We start from the raw sequence: 17,051 nt of genomic DNA on the forward strand, positions 1-17,051 counted from the left end.
AAGGGCTTTTTAGAAACACATGCTTGAAAGGTCACTTGATATTACAAGCAATACAAATTCTAAGAGCAAACTTGCTATTAAACACAAGTGATGTCCCAATTAGACACTGTTCCACAATTTCACCCCGATAGAAAATGGTAATTTTCAAAGTCTACATTAATTTTAGTCCTATTATCTAAACAGCTGGTTATTGTAGTAACTACATTGGATGTTAACTTAAATAGTTCTTCTCACACTCTGATAGCTTTTGACTTCATACAGGTGCAGAAAGGAATCTCTTTTCACTCATTTTGGAAAAACATCCTTCATTCTTGGTTCCTTCTTAAAACAATTCTTAGCATTTTCCTCATATTCTGCGTAATAACATATTTATTTTACTGCAGCTGAGTGACAAGAACTGTGTAAAGCATTCTACAAGCATTTTTATCCGCAGCTGATAAATTAAACTAATGCCTTTTGGAATATGTTACGTTTGTATTTGCTGTTTCACAGGCATTCTAGTGCAAACGTTCATCTTTTAAGTAAACAAGCATGTCATGTCTTTCTCTTTCCTTCTGATATTCCTCTGATAACTTCCATAGAGGAAATTACTACTAGACCCTGAAATAATATGTCATTTCACATTACTGAAATTTCAAAGTATTGAAATATCAATCCTGCACACATTCAGTTATTTTCAGGTTGTTGGAAAAAAAAGAAAGGCTGAATCTAGACTGAAAAACCAAACAAAAGTATCATAATGAAAAGACAGCAGGTTCCACTGGCTTAACATGACCATTTTTACCAAATGCCTAACCCATCTTTAGAAGAACAAGCAAAAAGGACAGTTTGAAATAGTGCATCTATCCCACTTCAACACTAGCAATGAACAAAACTGTTCATTCAGCCATTCCAGAGTCACCTTTTGTATGAGCTTTCAGGTAATATCAGTGTCCAGCGCCTTCATTCCACCTTATCATTTGTTTGGTTTCAAGAGCCATTGTCTCATAGCAAGATGTACTTCGTTGCACAAATACATCTACACATCTTGAATATTCTTATAGTAATATGTGAGTTAGTGTTCCCAGGTGTCTTCATATATACATGGAAAACAGATACATCTGTGTCTTTGGATCAGAACTAGGAATCACAACAAAATATGACAGAAATTAGAACAAAAACTAGAACAAGCTATGAATACAGAAATCACTGTCTGGTTGATTGTGATACCTGAAAAGTAAATACTGCTGAAAATTCTCTATGAGATCAGAACATTACTTTTATCACTGCTGTCAGATTTGGCTTACAAATGCAGAAGGTCAAAAAAGGAAATACACAGTTAAAATGCGACAATATCGTATGTGTTTCATAAGATAAATTAACCCTGTTCAGTGACAAGCTATTGAGTCAGGGATTGAGTGAATTTTTCATTTTAAAGAGAAATTCAAAAAATTCCTTAAAGATAATAGGAATAATTAAAAGGACTGTACACTGGGGAAAAAGGACATGGGGACGGTAGCTCTCAATTTATACGTGCCAGAGAGGTACAAAGGTTTAAATAAGTTTATAAATTCAGACATAATCCTGACAATGTGAAAGGAAAAGAAAAACATCTGAGAGAAGATTCAGATAGCATTTCTGGAATTATATGATTATTGAGCTGTGGTGCTACAAGGTAAACTGTACTTAGTTGTAAGCGTTGCTATATTTTTGACTTGTATCTATCCTTTTTATTTTATTATTAAAAAAAAATCATAAAAAGAAAATAAGTTCTGCATTTCAATGTATTCACTTCTAGGGAAATAAGAAATGAACTATGTTAATCTTAGACTGTGGATTAGAGCTGATGAATAAAAGCAAAAAAGCAATAATTCCAGGTATGAAAATAAAATTAGTTTTGTAAATCATGTAAAAACTTTTGCATACAATATCACTGAGATACTCAGCTGAGCAGAGACTTTAATTAAAACTAAACACAAACCAAAATACTTTCTGATATCAGAAATGACAGTACCTCTCTGAGGAAACTTGAGTCTGCATAAATCACTCCAATGGATATAAAGCACAGCAGAAAACAAAACATTTATATCCCAATCTTTACAAGAATATTTTGTTTAACACCTTGTCTGTTTCTGCATCCTGAGATTGTTTTCCATCAGTACATTTCTTAAAACTGCCTCAAGAATTTTATTTTTTTTTATTATATCCATTTCTGTTGAACAATACATTGTGAATGCCTCATTCCTTAGGTGGGTCAGGATAAAAATAATCACCTCATATATTCACAATTATAAAGTAAAAATAATGTAGCCTAACTTGTAGGAAAATCCATGAAAAAGAAAAGATTACTTGGATTACCAAATTCATTTCTGGCACTTCAGATATATATTTACGTATTTATACTGAGGAATTTCCACTAACTGTAACAAGCAATACTTTTTCCCTTTCATAAATCTTAAACTATGCATTATTTTATAAGTATACATCAAATACAGTCTGAGACTGTATCAGAATTTTCCTGATACACCTGTATTCATAAGCCACTTGAAAAAATTTAGATTATTGTAGTTCAAAATCATTTCTATTGTCCACTGTTTGTTTTGGTTGGTTGGTTGGTTTGGTACATTTTTAGATATAAGGGCATTTACCTCAAAATGACTATATATCCAAAATCGTAAATATACCATGAACTAAAATGTGAAAACCTTAAACATTAAGAATCTGCCATTTAAGACTGATGGTTTAAATTAATTTAGGTCTTTCGAGCCTAAATGTTTGTTACTGCAAAAATATACAACAGAAATTGCAGTTCCTAAAATTATCTTGTTTACTACTGTGCTAATTTTATTACAGTAACCCTTTTTTCCCATGATAAATTAAAAACAAACAAACAAACCAAAACCAACCCAAACACAACACATAATATTCACAAGGAATATATTATATGGTAACTACAGCCTCTATCTTTCTCTGACTGCAACACCACTATGAGAGCACACCTGTTTCTATGTTTTAGGCTTATTTAACTTTTAAATTACAAGAGCCACAAAATAAAAATATAAAATGCAGGCTTTGCCAAACGCTCTGCTTGATGTTGGCTCAGATTCTTTACTAGTCAAATGCATTACAGACTCCTAGCATTGGTTTGGTAGCTTTGTAGAAAATGAAGCCAAAACTGGTCTCACTCAGCTTTAGTTCTGGCCATCTGCTTGGAGCATCTGGTAACAGGGTACATTCACCCACATCCAGAACGTGATCGTTCCTTTGCCAACTATGTGCCTAGGTAACTGCCAATATGTGCTTGCCACTACTAACATGACAACTGTCAAAAAGAAGTTGAACGTGTACGGATTAAACTAATGCAATGCTGTCTCAACTTACAGCAGTATTTTTCTGACACAATTGCTTGGTAATGACAACAACACATAACCCCGTGACTCAGAGAAGCATTTTCAAGGTTAGGAAAGAGATTAGGAAAAAGATCAAAATACTTTGAAAAATTCTTGTATATGTATTATCTTTTTACTGTTTTTGCTGACAACTAGAAAATGGGTACGCAATTACTATTTGTGAAGAAAATAAGATACATAATTCTAACAAAGAGTTAAATTTTTAGATAGAATGTCAGAATTGTACGTGCAATATCTGATTTCTGAAGAAGTCAAATGAATTGAATTGAATTTAAAATGATTTGAAATGCTGTAGGAGAAATTAGAACATAAACAATGTCTTAGAGCAGAAATAGTAAAGGAATGTATGCTTTCAACTGAAATTGATTGTGTCATGTAAGTATAATTTTCTAATATCTCTCCTAGCCCAAAAAGAATGCACAAATTTGTAGGTTTGTAGGTATTTCATGTATGATGTAGTATTTAAAAAAAAAAAAAAAAAAAAAAAAAAAAAAAAAGGAGATGGGAGGGTGGTAAATGAAATTAATAAAATTATCATTTCCTTTCCAAAATAGAATGTCACGAACTTTTAGTCCTCTTTGACCATGAAATTTGTGAAGTGGTCAGTCACCCCATAGCTAGGGAGTGTGCAATTAAAAGCATCAAAAGCACTGAAAAAACTAAAAAAACTACAGACTGAATATCTAATAGAAAAGCCTGGAAAATTAATTCAGGATCGTGATACGAAGTTACTACACTGCTTAAGGAAAGAGAATAAAACCTGGGATATTCTGAGATTGTCATAGTGACATCTCTCTGCTTGCCCTGTCTCAGTCATCCATTGTCATTTTCCCTGTATTTAAACTGAAAGCTCCATGGAATAAAGGTCACAGTTTTGTTCAGCAGTGAGTTGGCACGCAAGACTGAGTGGTGCTCATCCACCAGTATGGCTCCAATACACAATGCTGCTGCCACAAAGGCTGCCAAATCTGTAACAGTAACAAAGTTATATTCTATTTCTGCTAAGCACTGAGATTATGATTGATAAATGCCTTGCTTCTCATGCAGGTGGTCCAGCAGTCATCTGCCATTCCGTGTCAATCATGCTAATCCACTTTGAAATAGGTTAGGAAATCAGAACTGTATTTTTTTCCATCCTCAAATTTTCAAAAGGCTTTCCAAAGTATTCGTTCACGTCCTTTGAAAAGTTATTTCAAAATAAAATATCACATCTCGTATCTTAATACTCCTTTGGAATATTTCTGTTGTTTTCAACGTCTATTTTCAAAGCTTTATGCTCTGTAACACATTTACACAAGGCAATTTTTATATTGATACAAGAAATAAAACTACAGTAAGTTCTTAATGAATTGTATATGGTGAAATCTCCTCTGATATCTGTTAAAATGCTTTAATGTGGAATAAGCAAGTGCACAAGGGGCATGGGCCAGACATGTTTAGTGCACGAGATAGGGTAAATCTCCCTTGGATCTAGCTGATCATAATGTTTCTTTGTGGATACACAGAAATTACTGACGTATAAAGTTTTGCCATTCTTCTCTCATAATGATCTGTGCGTGAATTTGTCCTGTTTTACATTTACATTCACCATCTTAAGCTTTCAGCTTTCTGTCAGGGAAATTTATTCAAAGAGAAGGAGAAAAAAATATATAATGAAAAGGAACTGTAACAAGCTCACAAAATAAACACAAACACATACACTGAAATAATTATTCAGACACTGCAAATTGCTTCCAGGGTTAAATACAAATAGCACTGCCCTCTCCTTTACATCCAGCACTCGCTGCTATACAGGGCAAGCCTGATGTTCCAAAAATCAACCACTACAGAAAATTAAAGATGATGTTTAAAATAAAGCAACTTTCCAACAACAATCCCTAGTCACTTTTTTCAAATATGTCCAGAAATTTTAGATAGTCATTTTTGAAGCTTTCAACCTAAGGCTCTCAAAATACAACTATCACTTGAAAATGTCAGCAGTCCAAGTTGAACACCTCAGAAACATATCCATTTCCAAAAATTCTCATTCATGTTTTAAAGCAGACCTGTGTGTTAGCTGTTTATAACAACATAAAATAGTAAGAGCATATTAATTTATATTTGTTAATTCGTAAAGAGGTTCTGCATGAAACTCTTTGCTTCAGAGAGTGGAATGAAAGAGAATCAGACAGCAGTAGCAGACAGTCCTTCTGTTTTCACACAGCCTGTATGATTTCCAACAACAATATCACCTAGTGGAGCTTACTTATAGAAATATTTTATTTCGGAACAGGTTCTCTTATAAATGCCTACTGCATTATTTCTTTGCGTTTTAACCTAAGTTTGTACTACCTCAGTCACAAACTTTCCACATATACCTCAACAAAGGCATCCTAGTTACATTTCTAAAGAGGGGAAGGAAAAAAAAAGATTTTAGCACAGTGTCTCGAACTATTGTAAATAAATATGCTTTTGCATCTTCTTTTTATTCAAGAAAACATTTTTTGATTTTGAGTATCCAACAAAGAAAGCAGCACCCAAGAAGTGTCAGAAAAATATTAAAATTTCAAATGAAGTCTGCGTAACTCCACGACTTCTTCTTAAAATAAGTAAATAAATAACGCTGTAGCCACAGTCAAGTGAGGAATGAAATGTCTCATCCCCAATTTTTAGTTAGTGACATTTCTGTCACCAGGATTTCTGTCTGCAGAACTGCTCAAAGTGGTTATAATGACAAGAACCGAGAAGTGGCTCTTTGGGTTGATGTTTTTTGAAAGGTAGCTTTGTACGAACAGCTGTGTTTTCAAAATGCTTGCCACCTCTAAATTGGTCCTCGTGAAGTGAACTGTTTGCCTTACTGCCAACAGGGCACATTGCAGTGTAGCTGCTGCATTTTTAGTTTTTATCACTGTCTCTCTAACTGCTGAAGTGGAAAAGAAAGATTGCCAAAATCTGACGTGCTTCTTTTCCTTTCTGCCCACTCTGACTTGGTTTTTAGCTGTCTGTTGCTCCAGTGATGAGAAACGTTGCTCAGTTTATTCATTCACTGAATGTCTTTTCCAGCTCCAATAATGGTGATACACTCTTGTGAATCAAGGCTCCAGCTGTCAATAGCAGTGACCAAAGCCCACCTAAGACATGCCAATACATTAAACCTAAGAAGCACACCATATTTGATAAGACCATAACCATGGACTGAATGTAATTCAGATGGTCTTCCAGTAGAATTTAAGGAATCTCTCCACAAAGATTTAAGCACCTTATGACATAAGATCTCATACAGGAAAACAGTAATCCTGAATAATTTTTAAATGGAGACACCACTGAGACTTTTTAATTGCAGACATTAGTAACCAAATAATAGCATTTTATCCAAATGAGAGAAAACATGTATAATCAAAGTGCACATGATAACTTTACAGTGCAGTTAAGTAAAGATTTGTACATCAAAGACACCAAAACTATAGTTTGCAGCTCCTCCTGCTGCTTGTGTCCCCAGCTTATTGGTGACATTTGCTTCTGAGCCTCACCTCCACAGGTGTTTCTGTTGTGCATCATAATTCGCATAAGTTTTATAAATCCATTGCATTGCATCAAAAATACTGAATGGGCATCAAAAGCTGCAAAAGAGCTCTAATGAAATAATATTCTCAATCATTTTTTTTCGTTTTTTTGAAGGCAAAAATTACTTTTGCAAAGAAACCTTCATGTATTTAAATCTCAAATATCTTAAATACTATTCAAAGGAACAGGACAGGTTTCATTTTGTTCATATTAGTACCTTTAAAATTGGATATTTGAAATGCAAAACTACTGGAAGGCATTAATAAAAGTTCTGAAAATCCCTGTTAGTAACAGTATTTCAATTTGGTCTTTATTTACTGTTATCAGTATACTAATGAAGAAAGGGAATCAAAGCATTCCCAAAGTTCAAAGTCTCAAACAGTTAAATGCTTACTCTCCGATTATCTCTTTGAGGCTGCATTCTTCAAGGAAATTGAACTTCAATTACAGTTTATAGTCTTGAGTGCAAGATAGCAGTTTACATGGGGTTGATTTTATTACAGTAGGCTGCAGCTCACTTCTAAGTTCAAAATGGTTTGTATACATCTCAAGGTTAGAAATTAACTACATACACACACAGAAGCACAGACACATATCAGTTGACAAAAGCAGAATCATAGTCCCATACTCTTTAACATCATACTGAGCAATGATTTCTTCAAATGGGACCAGAAAACTTATCAGCAATCCGTATTTTCTTAACCTCTTCATCAGCATTCTCTATTGAAGCTTCACACAACACTACTACTAGAAGCAAAAAGACCACAACACTGCTTTACTACTCAAATGACTGTACATAAGTTTTCCTGTGCATTTCACTATTTCTCTTTTTTTCTATAGTGTCCTAAGTCATTATGGCTGTTCATACTACTCTGCAAATAAAAATTCCATGCCATGAGTGATTGTCAGTAGCAAGTCATTCTCATATAAAATAATACTTAGATATTACACTAGTTAAAACAAAAATCTTTCAGAAGTGACTCTGTAGCAAGGACAGAGTGAAAATTATTCTGCGATCAGTTCTTCAAGGCACTCAACCCCAGTTAATATTTTGTACAAAGCAGAAGCACATCAACTGCTCAAATAAGAAAGATTTATGCTACAACACCACATGAGCTTGAGTTGGTGTCTTATAAGCTGAAGCATTCACCAGAAGGAGAAAAGACATCAGATTAAATCATAAGGAAAAAGAATTTCAACATGGATTTCTCACATCTTTTTTTGATGTCATTTGTGGAAAGCCTCATCTAATATGTGATGTGAACATGTCCACTAATTCTCCTGTTTTGGCATGAGAATCTCAGAGAAACTAAAATATTAACTGATGTTGGCACTATGTACATAAAAAGGTAGTAGTTTGTATGCTTTTACTGGTAGAAGATATCAAGTAGCTAGAACTTCACACATTAAAACTCCATCTCAGTCCACATCCAACCATTCACAGTGACCAACAACAAATGTCCAGTGTGAAGCAGAAAAGCAGGTCAATTACGTCATTACTATTTCTCAGAATATTTTCCTACTCATGAGCATGATAACGAAATCTAAATACTGAGCTTAGATATCCACAGAGCAGTTTGTTGAACCTCAATAGTTTTATTAGTCGGGTAAGGTTTCCAATGATGTTTCAATCATTAGAAGCTTACAGTTTGTATTCGCCACACTTTCAAATGTATTTGCAAAATACAATTCAAATAAATTTCCAGAAGTCAACAGGACATGTGTCTAAAGAAAGTACATGGAGAACAGGACTCAAAAAGCACTCCCTCTCTTCCTCCCTACCTTTTCTATAATAAATCACATCTGTGCATTTGGCCTAGAATGATTTCTACCTAGAGATCTTTAGTAAATGGGACAGTACTCTAGATACATTAGGTAGGTAATAGGTACATACTTACCTTATGGTGGATAATTTAAGAGCAAGTTATAAGCTAGACATTAGTTGTCCAAGACATATCTTTATTTTTCTGCAAGCCCACATTCATCTCATTTCCCAGAACAAAGAAACAGATTATATTTTTACTATTTCTGTCAGCGTGTCTTCACATTTCAGTGTTAACTGGGCCATTTCCATAAAAACATATTATTAATCCTCAAAACAGCAGAATGTTTTCTGTATGTTTACCTCACACATTGTCTGTTCACTTTTTTAAAGTAAAATATTAAATTTCCTTAAACGTATATAACATAGAAGCCATAAACACTTGCCAAATGTTCTTCAAATTGGCCCAACTCTCATGCAACTCAGTATGGTCCAACACCTTTCCTCTGAGCTGATATGGATTGTCTATTTGATCAATATGTCCAGTCCTCCTGAGCCTGCAAAGGAAATCTGAAATCCAAATCCTTGACACTTGACTTTTGTAATTCTCTCTATCGATACCAACAACACCTCAGAAGTTATTTATCAATGTCTATGAAGCATTGATTCTCATCTTACAGTTTGTAAACAATGTCACTGTGAATTTTGATGTAAGAGGCAAAGGGGAAAAGGGCGCAGGTGTGTATAATATGGTAGTCTTCTCAGATAAAGTATGGTTTAAGTTAGTGTATGGACTATTTTCTGAAGTAAAAGCAGCAGCTAATGAATACTACTTCAAATATAAAACATGGAAACTTTTGAATTATATCACTTGGAATACAAATACACTCACGATAGGACATTTTTCCATAAAAAGAATAAGTAGATAACAAAAATCTAAAGAAAAGACACATTTGACACTTCAGGACATCCAGACTCCCATCTTTATTATCATTTGGGATATGAAGAAGATCTGTAACTTCATTGAAAATTTCAGATTCTTGCAGAGGTATGGATTGAAAAGGAATTGCTAGCATTGACTGTTTTTTCTTATCTCTCTAAAGACATTTTTCTTGTTTTTTTTAATCCCTTGCAATTGAAATTATTGAAGCCAAAATATGCATGGCAGTATTCAGACTAGGTATGTCAAGATGACAACCTATTTATTATGAGGTATAGTATTCTTTCCAGTTATTACTTAAAGAAGGAGGTGGGGAGGGGAAGTTTTACTCCTAAACAACAGCTACAGAAAGAATGAGAAAATAATAAAAATAGTGGATTATTAATTTTGTATATTTCTGTTTAAAGATCTCAGAGGCTCATCTAAGTATGTCACCATAAGAAATGAGTATTTATCCAATCATTTCATTTTCCCTTGATTACATATAAGTTATGTTCTTTATATTTTTAAATTTCACATTCAAAAGTTAAGTATTCATTCTCTGTAGAATTTTGCTCAGTGTTTACATTTTCAAAGCCTACAGAACTCAGCCTGCTTCTGGTGATAACTGTAAGAAAAAAAAGAAAGTATTTTAAAGGAACATAAAATATGTAGAAAAATCTCACTGATATATTCTGCTTTATACTTTGTAGATCTTCATCTTTCTTCAGAGCAATGCTCCACTGGATATATGACAAGCTACAAGTCTAAAGATATATTACTATATTAACTTCATTTATGCTATTCGGATACCACTACAATACTCTAGGCACCACAGTCATTTTCTTTTCTTACTTGCAATAATTAACATTAGAGAGCAAGAGATAGCTAAATTAATTTATAACTTTATAGTTTCTTATACTAATTATTTCCTCTTCTTATGTTTTAGGTCATCCTGTCATTCCTGCAAACACTAATCAATCATGGGATTTGAAGTTAATACTACTAAATAAATGAATTGCTTAATCTCCTATGACCATCTATACATGCCTCATCTTCACAAAGCTTATCAATTTTATGTCATCAAGGACAGAGTGACCTTCATTTCCACAAAATGTCTCTTGCTACTGGACAAGTTGCTTGTAAATTTATCACTTATCCTCAGGAAAAAAGTCCTTCGAAATCTGCCTCTGACAAATGCAAGTCTATGTTTTATCAATTGACCGGGTCATACTGAATTCCAAAATCGTAACCGTGGAATACTAAAGGGTCTCTTACTTTTCCGAGCATTTCAGCTAAAATGAAGGACATGCAACTCAAAATTAATTTTCTACTTGGCCTAGTTATCACTGCAGTGGTACAGGCTGTAGAAAAAAAAGCAGACTGCCCAGAGTTGTGTATATGTGAGATCAGACCTTGGTTCACTCCCCGGTCTGTATATATGGAGGTTCCGACAGTGGACTGTAATGATTTAGGCCTTTTAAATTTTCCAGCCAGACTGCCTGCTGACACACAGGTTTTACTTCTACAGACTAACAATATTGGAAAAATTGAACACTCAGTAGACTTCCCAGTGAATTTAACTGGTCTAGACTTATCTCAGAACAATTTATCCTCGGTGGCCAGTATTAATCTTACAAAAATACCACAGTTGCTTTCTGTGTACCTGGAAGAAAACAAACTTACTGAACTCCCTGAAGAATGTCTCTCTGGACTCCACAACTTACAAGAGCTTTACATTAATCATAACATGCTTTCTATGATTGCGCCGGGAGCTTTCATAGGCCTCAATAATCTTCTCAGACTTCATCTCAATTCAAATGGTCTGCAAATGATCAACAGTAAGTGGTTTGAAGCTATTCCTAATCTGGAGATTCTCATGATTGGAGAAAATCCAATAATCAGAATCGAAGATATGAACTTTAAGCCTCTTATCAATCTGCGCAGCCTAGTTTTAGCCAGCATAAATCTCACTGAAATACCAGATAATGCTTTGGCTGGCCTTGAAAATTTAGAAAGCATTTCCTTCTATGACAATAGATTTGTTAAAGTGCCCCATATTGCTCTTCAAAAGGTTACAAATCTCAAATTTCTGGATCTAAATAAGAATCCCATTAACAGAATACGAAGGGGGGATTTTAGCAATATGCTACACCTGAAGGAGTTAGGAATTAATAATATGCCTGAACTGATTTCCATAGATAGTCTTGCTGTTGATAATTTACCAGATTTAAGAAAAATAGAAGCTACCAACAATCCAAGATTATCATACATTCATCCAAACGCTTTCTACAGACTTCCCAAGCTGGAATCACTCATGCTCAACAGCAATGCACTGAGTGCCCTGTACCGCAGTACAATAGAATCGCTGCCTAACCTGAAGGAAGTTAGCATACACAGCAATCCCATTAGATGTGACTGCGTCATCCGCTGGATTAACATGAACAAAACAAATATTCGCTTCATGGAGCCAGAGTCTCTGTTTTGTGTAGACCCTCCTGAATTCCAAGGCCAGAATGTGAGACAGATACACTTCCGGGAAATGATGGAAATCTGTCTCCCTCTGATAGCTCCTGAAAGCTTTCCATCTACTTTGGAATTAAAAACTGGCAGCCATATTTCCTTACACTGCAGAGCAACAGCAGAACCAGAACCTGAAATCTACTGGATAACGCCATCAGGACATAAACTTTTGCCTAATACTATTTCTGATAAATACTACATTCATTCCGAAGGGACATTAGACATAAGTGATGTAACAGAGAAAGAAAGTGGCTTATACACATGCATAGCAACAAATTTAGTTGGGGCAGATCTAAAGTCAGTCATGATTAAAGTGGATGGCTCTCTCCCTCAGGACAGCAATGGACCTTTGAATATCAAAATCAAAGATGTAAGATCTAATTCTGTTTTGGTTTCATGGAAAACAAGTTCTAAAATTCTGAAGTCCAGTGTTAGATGGACTGCTTTTCTGAAAGCTGAAAACTCTCAGGCTGCACAGAGCGCTCGAGTACCATCTGATATAAAGGTATATAACCTTACACATCTAAATCCATCAACTGAATACAAAATTTGTATAGATATTCCCACTATTTACCCACAGAATAAGAAACAATGTGTTGATGTAACCACTAAAGGACTAGATACGGCAGTGAAAGACTATGAAAAGAACAGCATCATAGGATTTCTTGCCTGCCTTGGTGCTCTTCTGGGAGTCATCTCTGTGGTGTATCTCTACAGCTGCATCTCACGAGACATGAACTATGATGTTCGACACAGCTATGTAAGGAATTATCTGAAGAAACAATCCTTTTCACTCAATGAGCTTTATCCTCCTTTAATCAGTCTTTGGGACATGGGCAAAGAAAAAAGCACAGCAATGGAAGTTAAATCAACTCTAATAGGCGTACCAACCAATATGTCATAAATATCACTTAATTTCTGAAATAAAAAGCACAGGACTGTACATGTGCTAAATAAAACAGAAACAAGAAAAATTGTACCTTCTAGAAATTAGATGCCTGGACTTTGCTGGTGACAAATAGGAATATGTACTGCCTCAGCATAAGAGAAGAATTTTAACTAAGGCTTCTAAGAGTATTCTACCAACCAAATACAATTAACTTCATTTTCTAGAACTTTCGTGAGACTTTGAAGTCTGGAATACAGTGCAAGTAGCCAAGAACATTTTCTGTATTTTCTTTTTTTTTTTTACTATTACTTAAAAGTAGTGGAACTGAGCAATACCTCCTCCTGTGCTGTATTACAAACAATAGCCACGAGTTTTGCAGTGAAAGCTATACTAGGATTGACACATGGTGTAATGAAATGGACAAATTCTGTAGAGTAGACACAGTGAGTATGTGAAATTTTTTTATGAGGAAAATACATTTTTGATTAAAATCAAAACCGTTTTTGGCTTGTTTGTTCCTAGAGAAGTATTTGGGGTGCTCTTGTTAGACAATAAACAAACTCATGATAATATCTCTTAGAATATTTCCTTACATATTCTCCTGCTGAAATGCCAGTTGGAGCATGGAAGTTATTTTTGATGGTTTTAGGCTGTACAACTGCAATGACCCGCATAATAAACACTTTCACAAAGTATTTACTCATACTGGTCAGTAATAATAACTGTATTTTATGTATCGCTTAATGTGGGAGGTAGAAGAGATAAGGGATCTCCTGGAAAGAGTCCAGTGGGGGGCCACAAAGATTATAAAGGGTCTGGAGCATCTCCCCTATGAGGAAAGGCTGATTAACCTGGGTCTGTTCAGTCTTGACAAAAGAAGACTGAGAGGGGATCTTAATAATGAGTATCTTAAGTGTGGGAATCAAAGGGACATGGTCAACCTCTTTTCAGCAGTCTGTGGGGACAGAGCAAGGGGAAATGAAACGGCCACGAACTGGAGCGTAGGAAGTTTCGCACCAATATGCAAAGAAAATCCTTCACAGTGAGGGTGACGGAGCACTGGAACAGGCTGCCCAGGGAGGTTGTGGATTCTCCTTCTCTGGAGATATTCAAGACCTGCCTGGATGCCTACCTATGCAACCTGCTGTAGTGGGCCTGCTTTGCAGGGGGACTGAACTTGATGATCTCTAGAGGTCCCCTCCAACCCCTACAGTTCTGTGATCCTGTGAGTGGCAGAAAGGAGACATAGGACTGACAGGGAAATAGATTGTTAGTTATTGATAAAAGCACATTCTAAGCTACTTTGGTATTTTCCAAAAAGACTGAAAAATAAATGCATTTTTAGACTCAGAACATATAAATCCAACATTTTGTCTTCAATCAAAAGGGAAATTCAGTTATTAGTAATGTCTAAACTTAAGGCTGCGATAGATACACTGAACTAATCTAGTTTGAACAGCTTAGATGACATTAAGGATTTATTTGTAAACCTGCGTGCTTCTCTTCAGCAATAACAACAACTGACTAGTTTTTAAACACACCAGCTTTCACAATCTAACAAGCAGTAAATGACTGACAGAAACATTATTAGTAGAAATGAAATAAATGAAATGAAATGAGAACAATGAATACCTGACTCTACTCATATCAAAGTTAAAATTCTCATGAGAGCAAGACTGGGCCCATAAGCAGAAATGTGCTCAGAATCCTGTTGATCAGAATTTTGATCACAAGCCAAAAGTGACTCTTGCAGAATAACTACTACCAAGTACTCTAGAAAAAAGACATCAGACCGTTAAGATGGCTGAAGATATGGTGACTCCAGATAAAGAAATTGATTTATATATATGTTTGTGTGTGTGTGTGTGTGTGTGTGCGCGTGTGTGTGCGTGTGTGTGCGTGTGTGTGCGTGTGTGCTATTTCATTTGATGACTATAAGTACAAACAGGAAGAATGAAGAAAAAAAGTTATCACTGAATTTTGTAACTAGGGAATTAAATATCCACTGAATGCATAGGTAGCTTGTATAAAAAGTTAAAATAGGAGTGGCAAACATTACTTTTAAGTAATTCACATATTTTATATACTTAAAACTCTACAATAACATACATTTTATTTTTTTAGACTTGGCTAAAGTAAAAATTTCTATGGAATCATTGACAGCATGATTGTAGCTAGAAGCAGAACTACCTTTTGTACATAGAAATTCTCTTTTTCCATATATTTATAGTTTTTTAATATAATTTCAAAGTATTATTGGCATGTAAACATTCATAACACAGAAAAAGCATTTCATTTTCCCTTCTGCTATTTAATAACAGGCATTTGTTTTAAAAATATCTTTTTTCCTAATTAAGTTTTAGCATAATAAAATCGTGCAAAGGTTATTTTCAAAGTTTTTAAAGGCAGAGAGAAACGACCTGGTGTTAATTCTAAACCATCAAAAATAGGATATTAGGAGGTTTTATATGCTTCAATGAAAAAAAGAAAACCAACACGATGAATCAGTGTCCTGCACAAAGGAATGCTGAAAGGCATCAGACAAAGATGCTGAAATGGCGTTGCTGATTTCAGGGCCATAGACAGAGCTTATGGAGTGCTGCAGTTTACAAAGAAAAAGTACCCAGCACTGGGCCATCACCATGCAGACACCGTGCACGTTAACAAGAACATGTGGGTATGTCCTGTATTCCTACCTTTTGAATCAAGCTACAAGCTGAACTCACAATTAATACAGCTTAGAAACAAGAATCTCTTGCAGGCAGAAACAGCTCTGCACAGTTTTATATAATATGAACACAAGCATGAAAATCCTTCTCCCCACCTCCATCATCATGTAAGCCCCACTTATATCTACATTATTTAAACATCTCATTAAATTGTTTTGTTTCTAGATAAATTGCATTAGCGTATAGAATTTTTGTACTTAACTGCTAAGTAACTAAGCATATCTCACAACTATTTGAATCACTCTGTAATTTATCTTGATATCAAAATATACCTGAAAATATACCTGATATCTTAAGAAATTGATTGAAGAAGAATAGAAGAAGAAGATTGAAGAAGAATGGAAACATTGCTAGTTGCCCAGATGTAAACGATTTAATTTATCTCTCAAAAAGAAAAATGCATTTGTATTTTGTTAAATAACATTGCAATCCTCCTCTCACGTGACTCTGAGGAAGTTATTTTATAATTCAACACCTTCCTTTCTCCATTTCTGCAACATTAAGTTGAGATTTTGTTTTTCATAGGAAAAAAGAACTTTGGTAACCAAACAACTATACAGACACATCTCCATAATCACTATTAAATTGACTAATATTCTTTATTTCTGTGTGTCCTATCAGCTATCATTTAAAAGTGCTACTTCAAGGAATACTAGGAAAATGCACAAAAGAACAGGATCAAAAGTGTCCCTACATTAGGTTACAAGATCACAGATTTTTCAGTAGCTCATATAATTTGAGAATTTTCACACCATAAAATAGTGGCCAAACAACAATAGATTAATTTTATCCTGGCAAAAACTCTGAAACAAAAGAAAACAGAAGGCAAGATCAGCGTTTGAAATGTCAGTGTCTGGGTAAGCAGTACTTAAACATAAAACATTAATTCAGTGTTTGGACTCAGTCGCCTTACCTCTTTCTGTCAGCTACTACACCGAAAATAGCAATGCTCTATTCATGGAAAGATTAACCATTTACTTCTTGGTAAAACATTTACAGATATCAATTCCAACATTCCATCAGTTAACAGAGACAAGATGATATATATGTACATTTAAGTTTTTGTTCTAGCTACCATAATGTGAAACTGCAACTTCAAGTGGTTGCTACAAAATACATAAAAAATGGCAATTGCCCTCTTAATAAAAAAATCAATTTCCAAAATTCACTAATAAAATGCACTCTGTTTATGTAACCTTAACCAATGAACTCAAGATAACTTAAAGAATAAATGGAGATCCTTTCCTCAATCTTTTGCTGGCTAGTCATAGAAAAGACACAAGGATCAACAACTGTT

At 34.7% G+C, this 17,051-nt stretch overlaps 2 protein-coding genes across 2 annotated transcripts in view; one reads left to right on the forward strand and one right to left on the reverse strand.

Moving 5' to 3' along the window:
- IMMP2L (inner mitochondrial membrane peptidase subunit 2) overlaps positions 1-17,051 on the reverse strand; it is a gene marked incomplete at both ends in the record, with an annotated part of 436,352 nt that overhangs the window by 253,361 nt on the left and 165,940 nt on the right. The window lies entirely within an intron of this gene.
- LRRN3 (leucine rich repeat neuronal 3) lies at positions 10,914-13,040 on the forward strand (the record flags this gene model as incomplete). The annotated part of the gene is made up of 1 exon (XM_079549539.1): positions 10,914-13,040. The coding sequence occupies one exon, from the start codon at positions 10,914-10,916 to the stop codon at positions 13,038-13,040; it is 2,127 nt and encodes a 708-aa protein (XP_079405665.1).

The sequence above is a fragment of the Tetrao urogallus genome, assembly GCF_951394365.1.
Source record: "Tetrao urogallus genome assembly, chromosome: 1".
Classification (NCBI taxonomy): Eukaryota; Metazoa; Chordata; class Aves; order Galliformes; family Phasianidae; genus Tetrao; species Tetrao urogallus.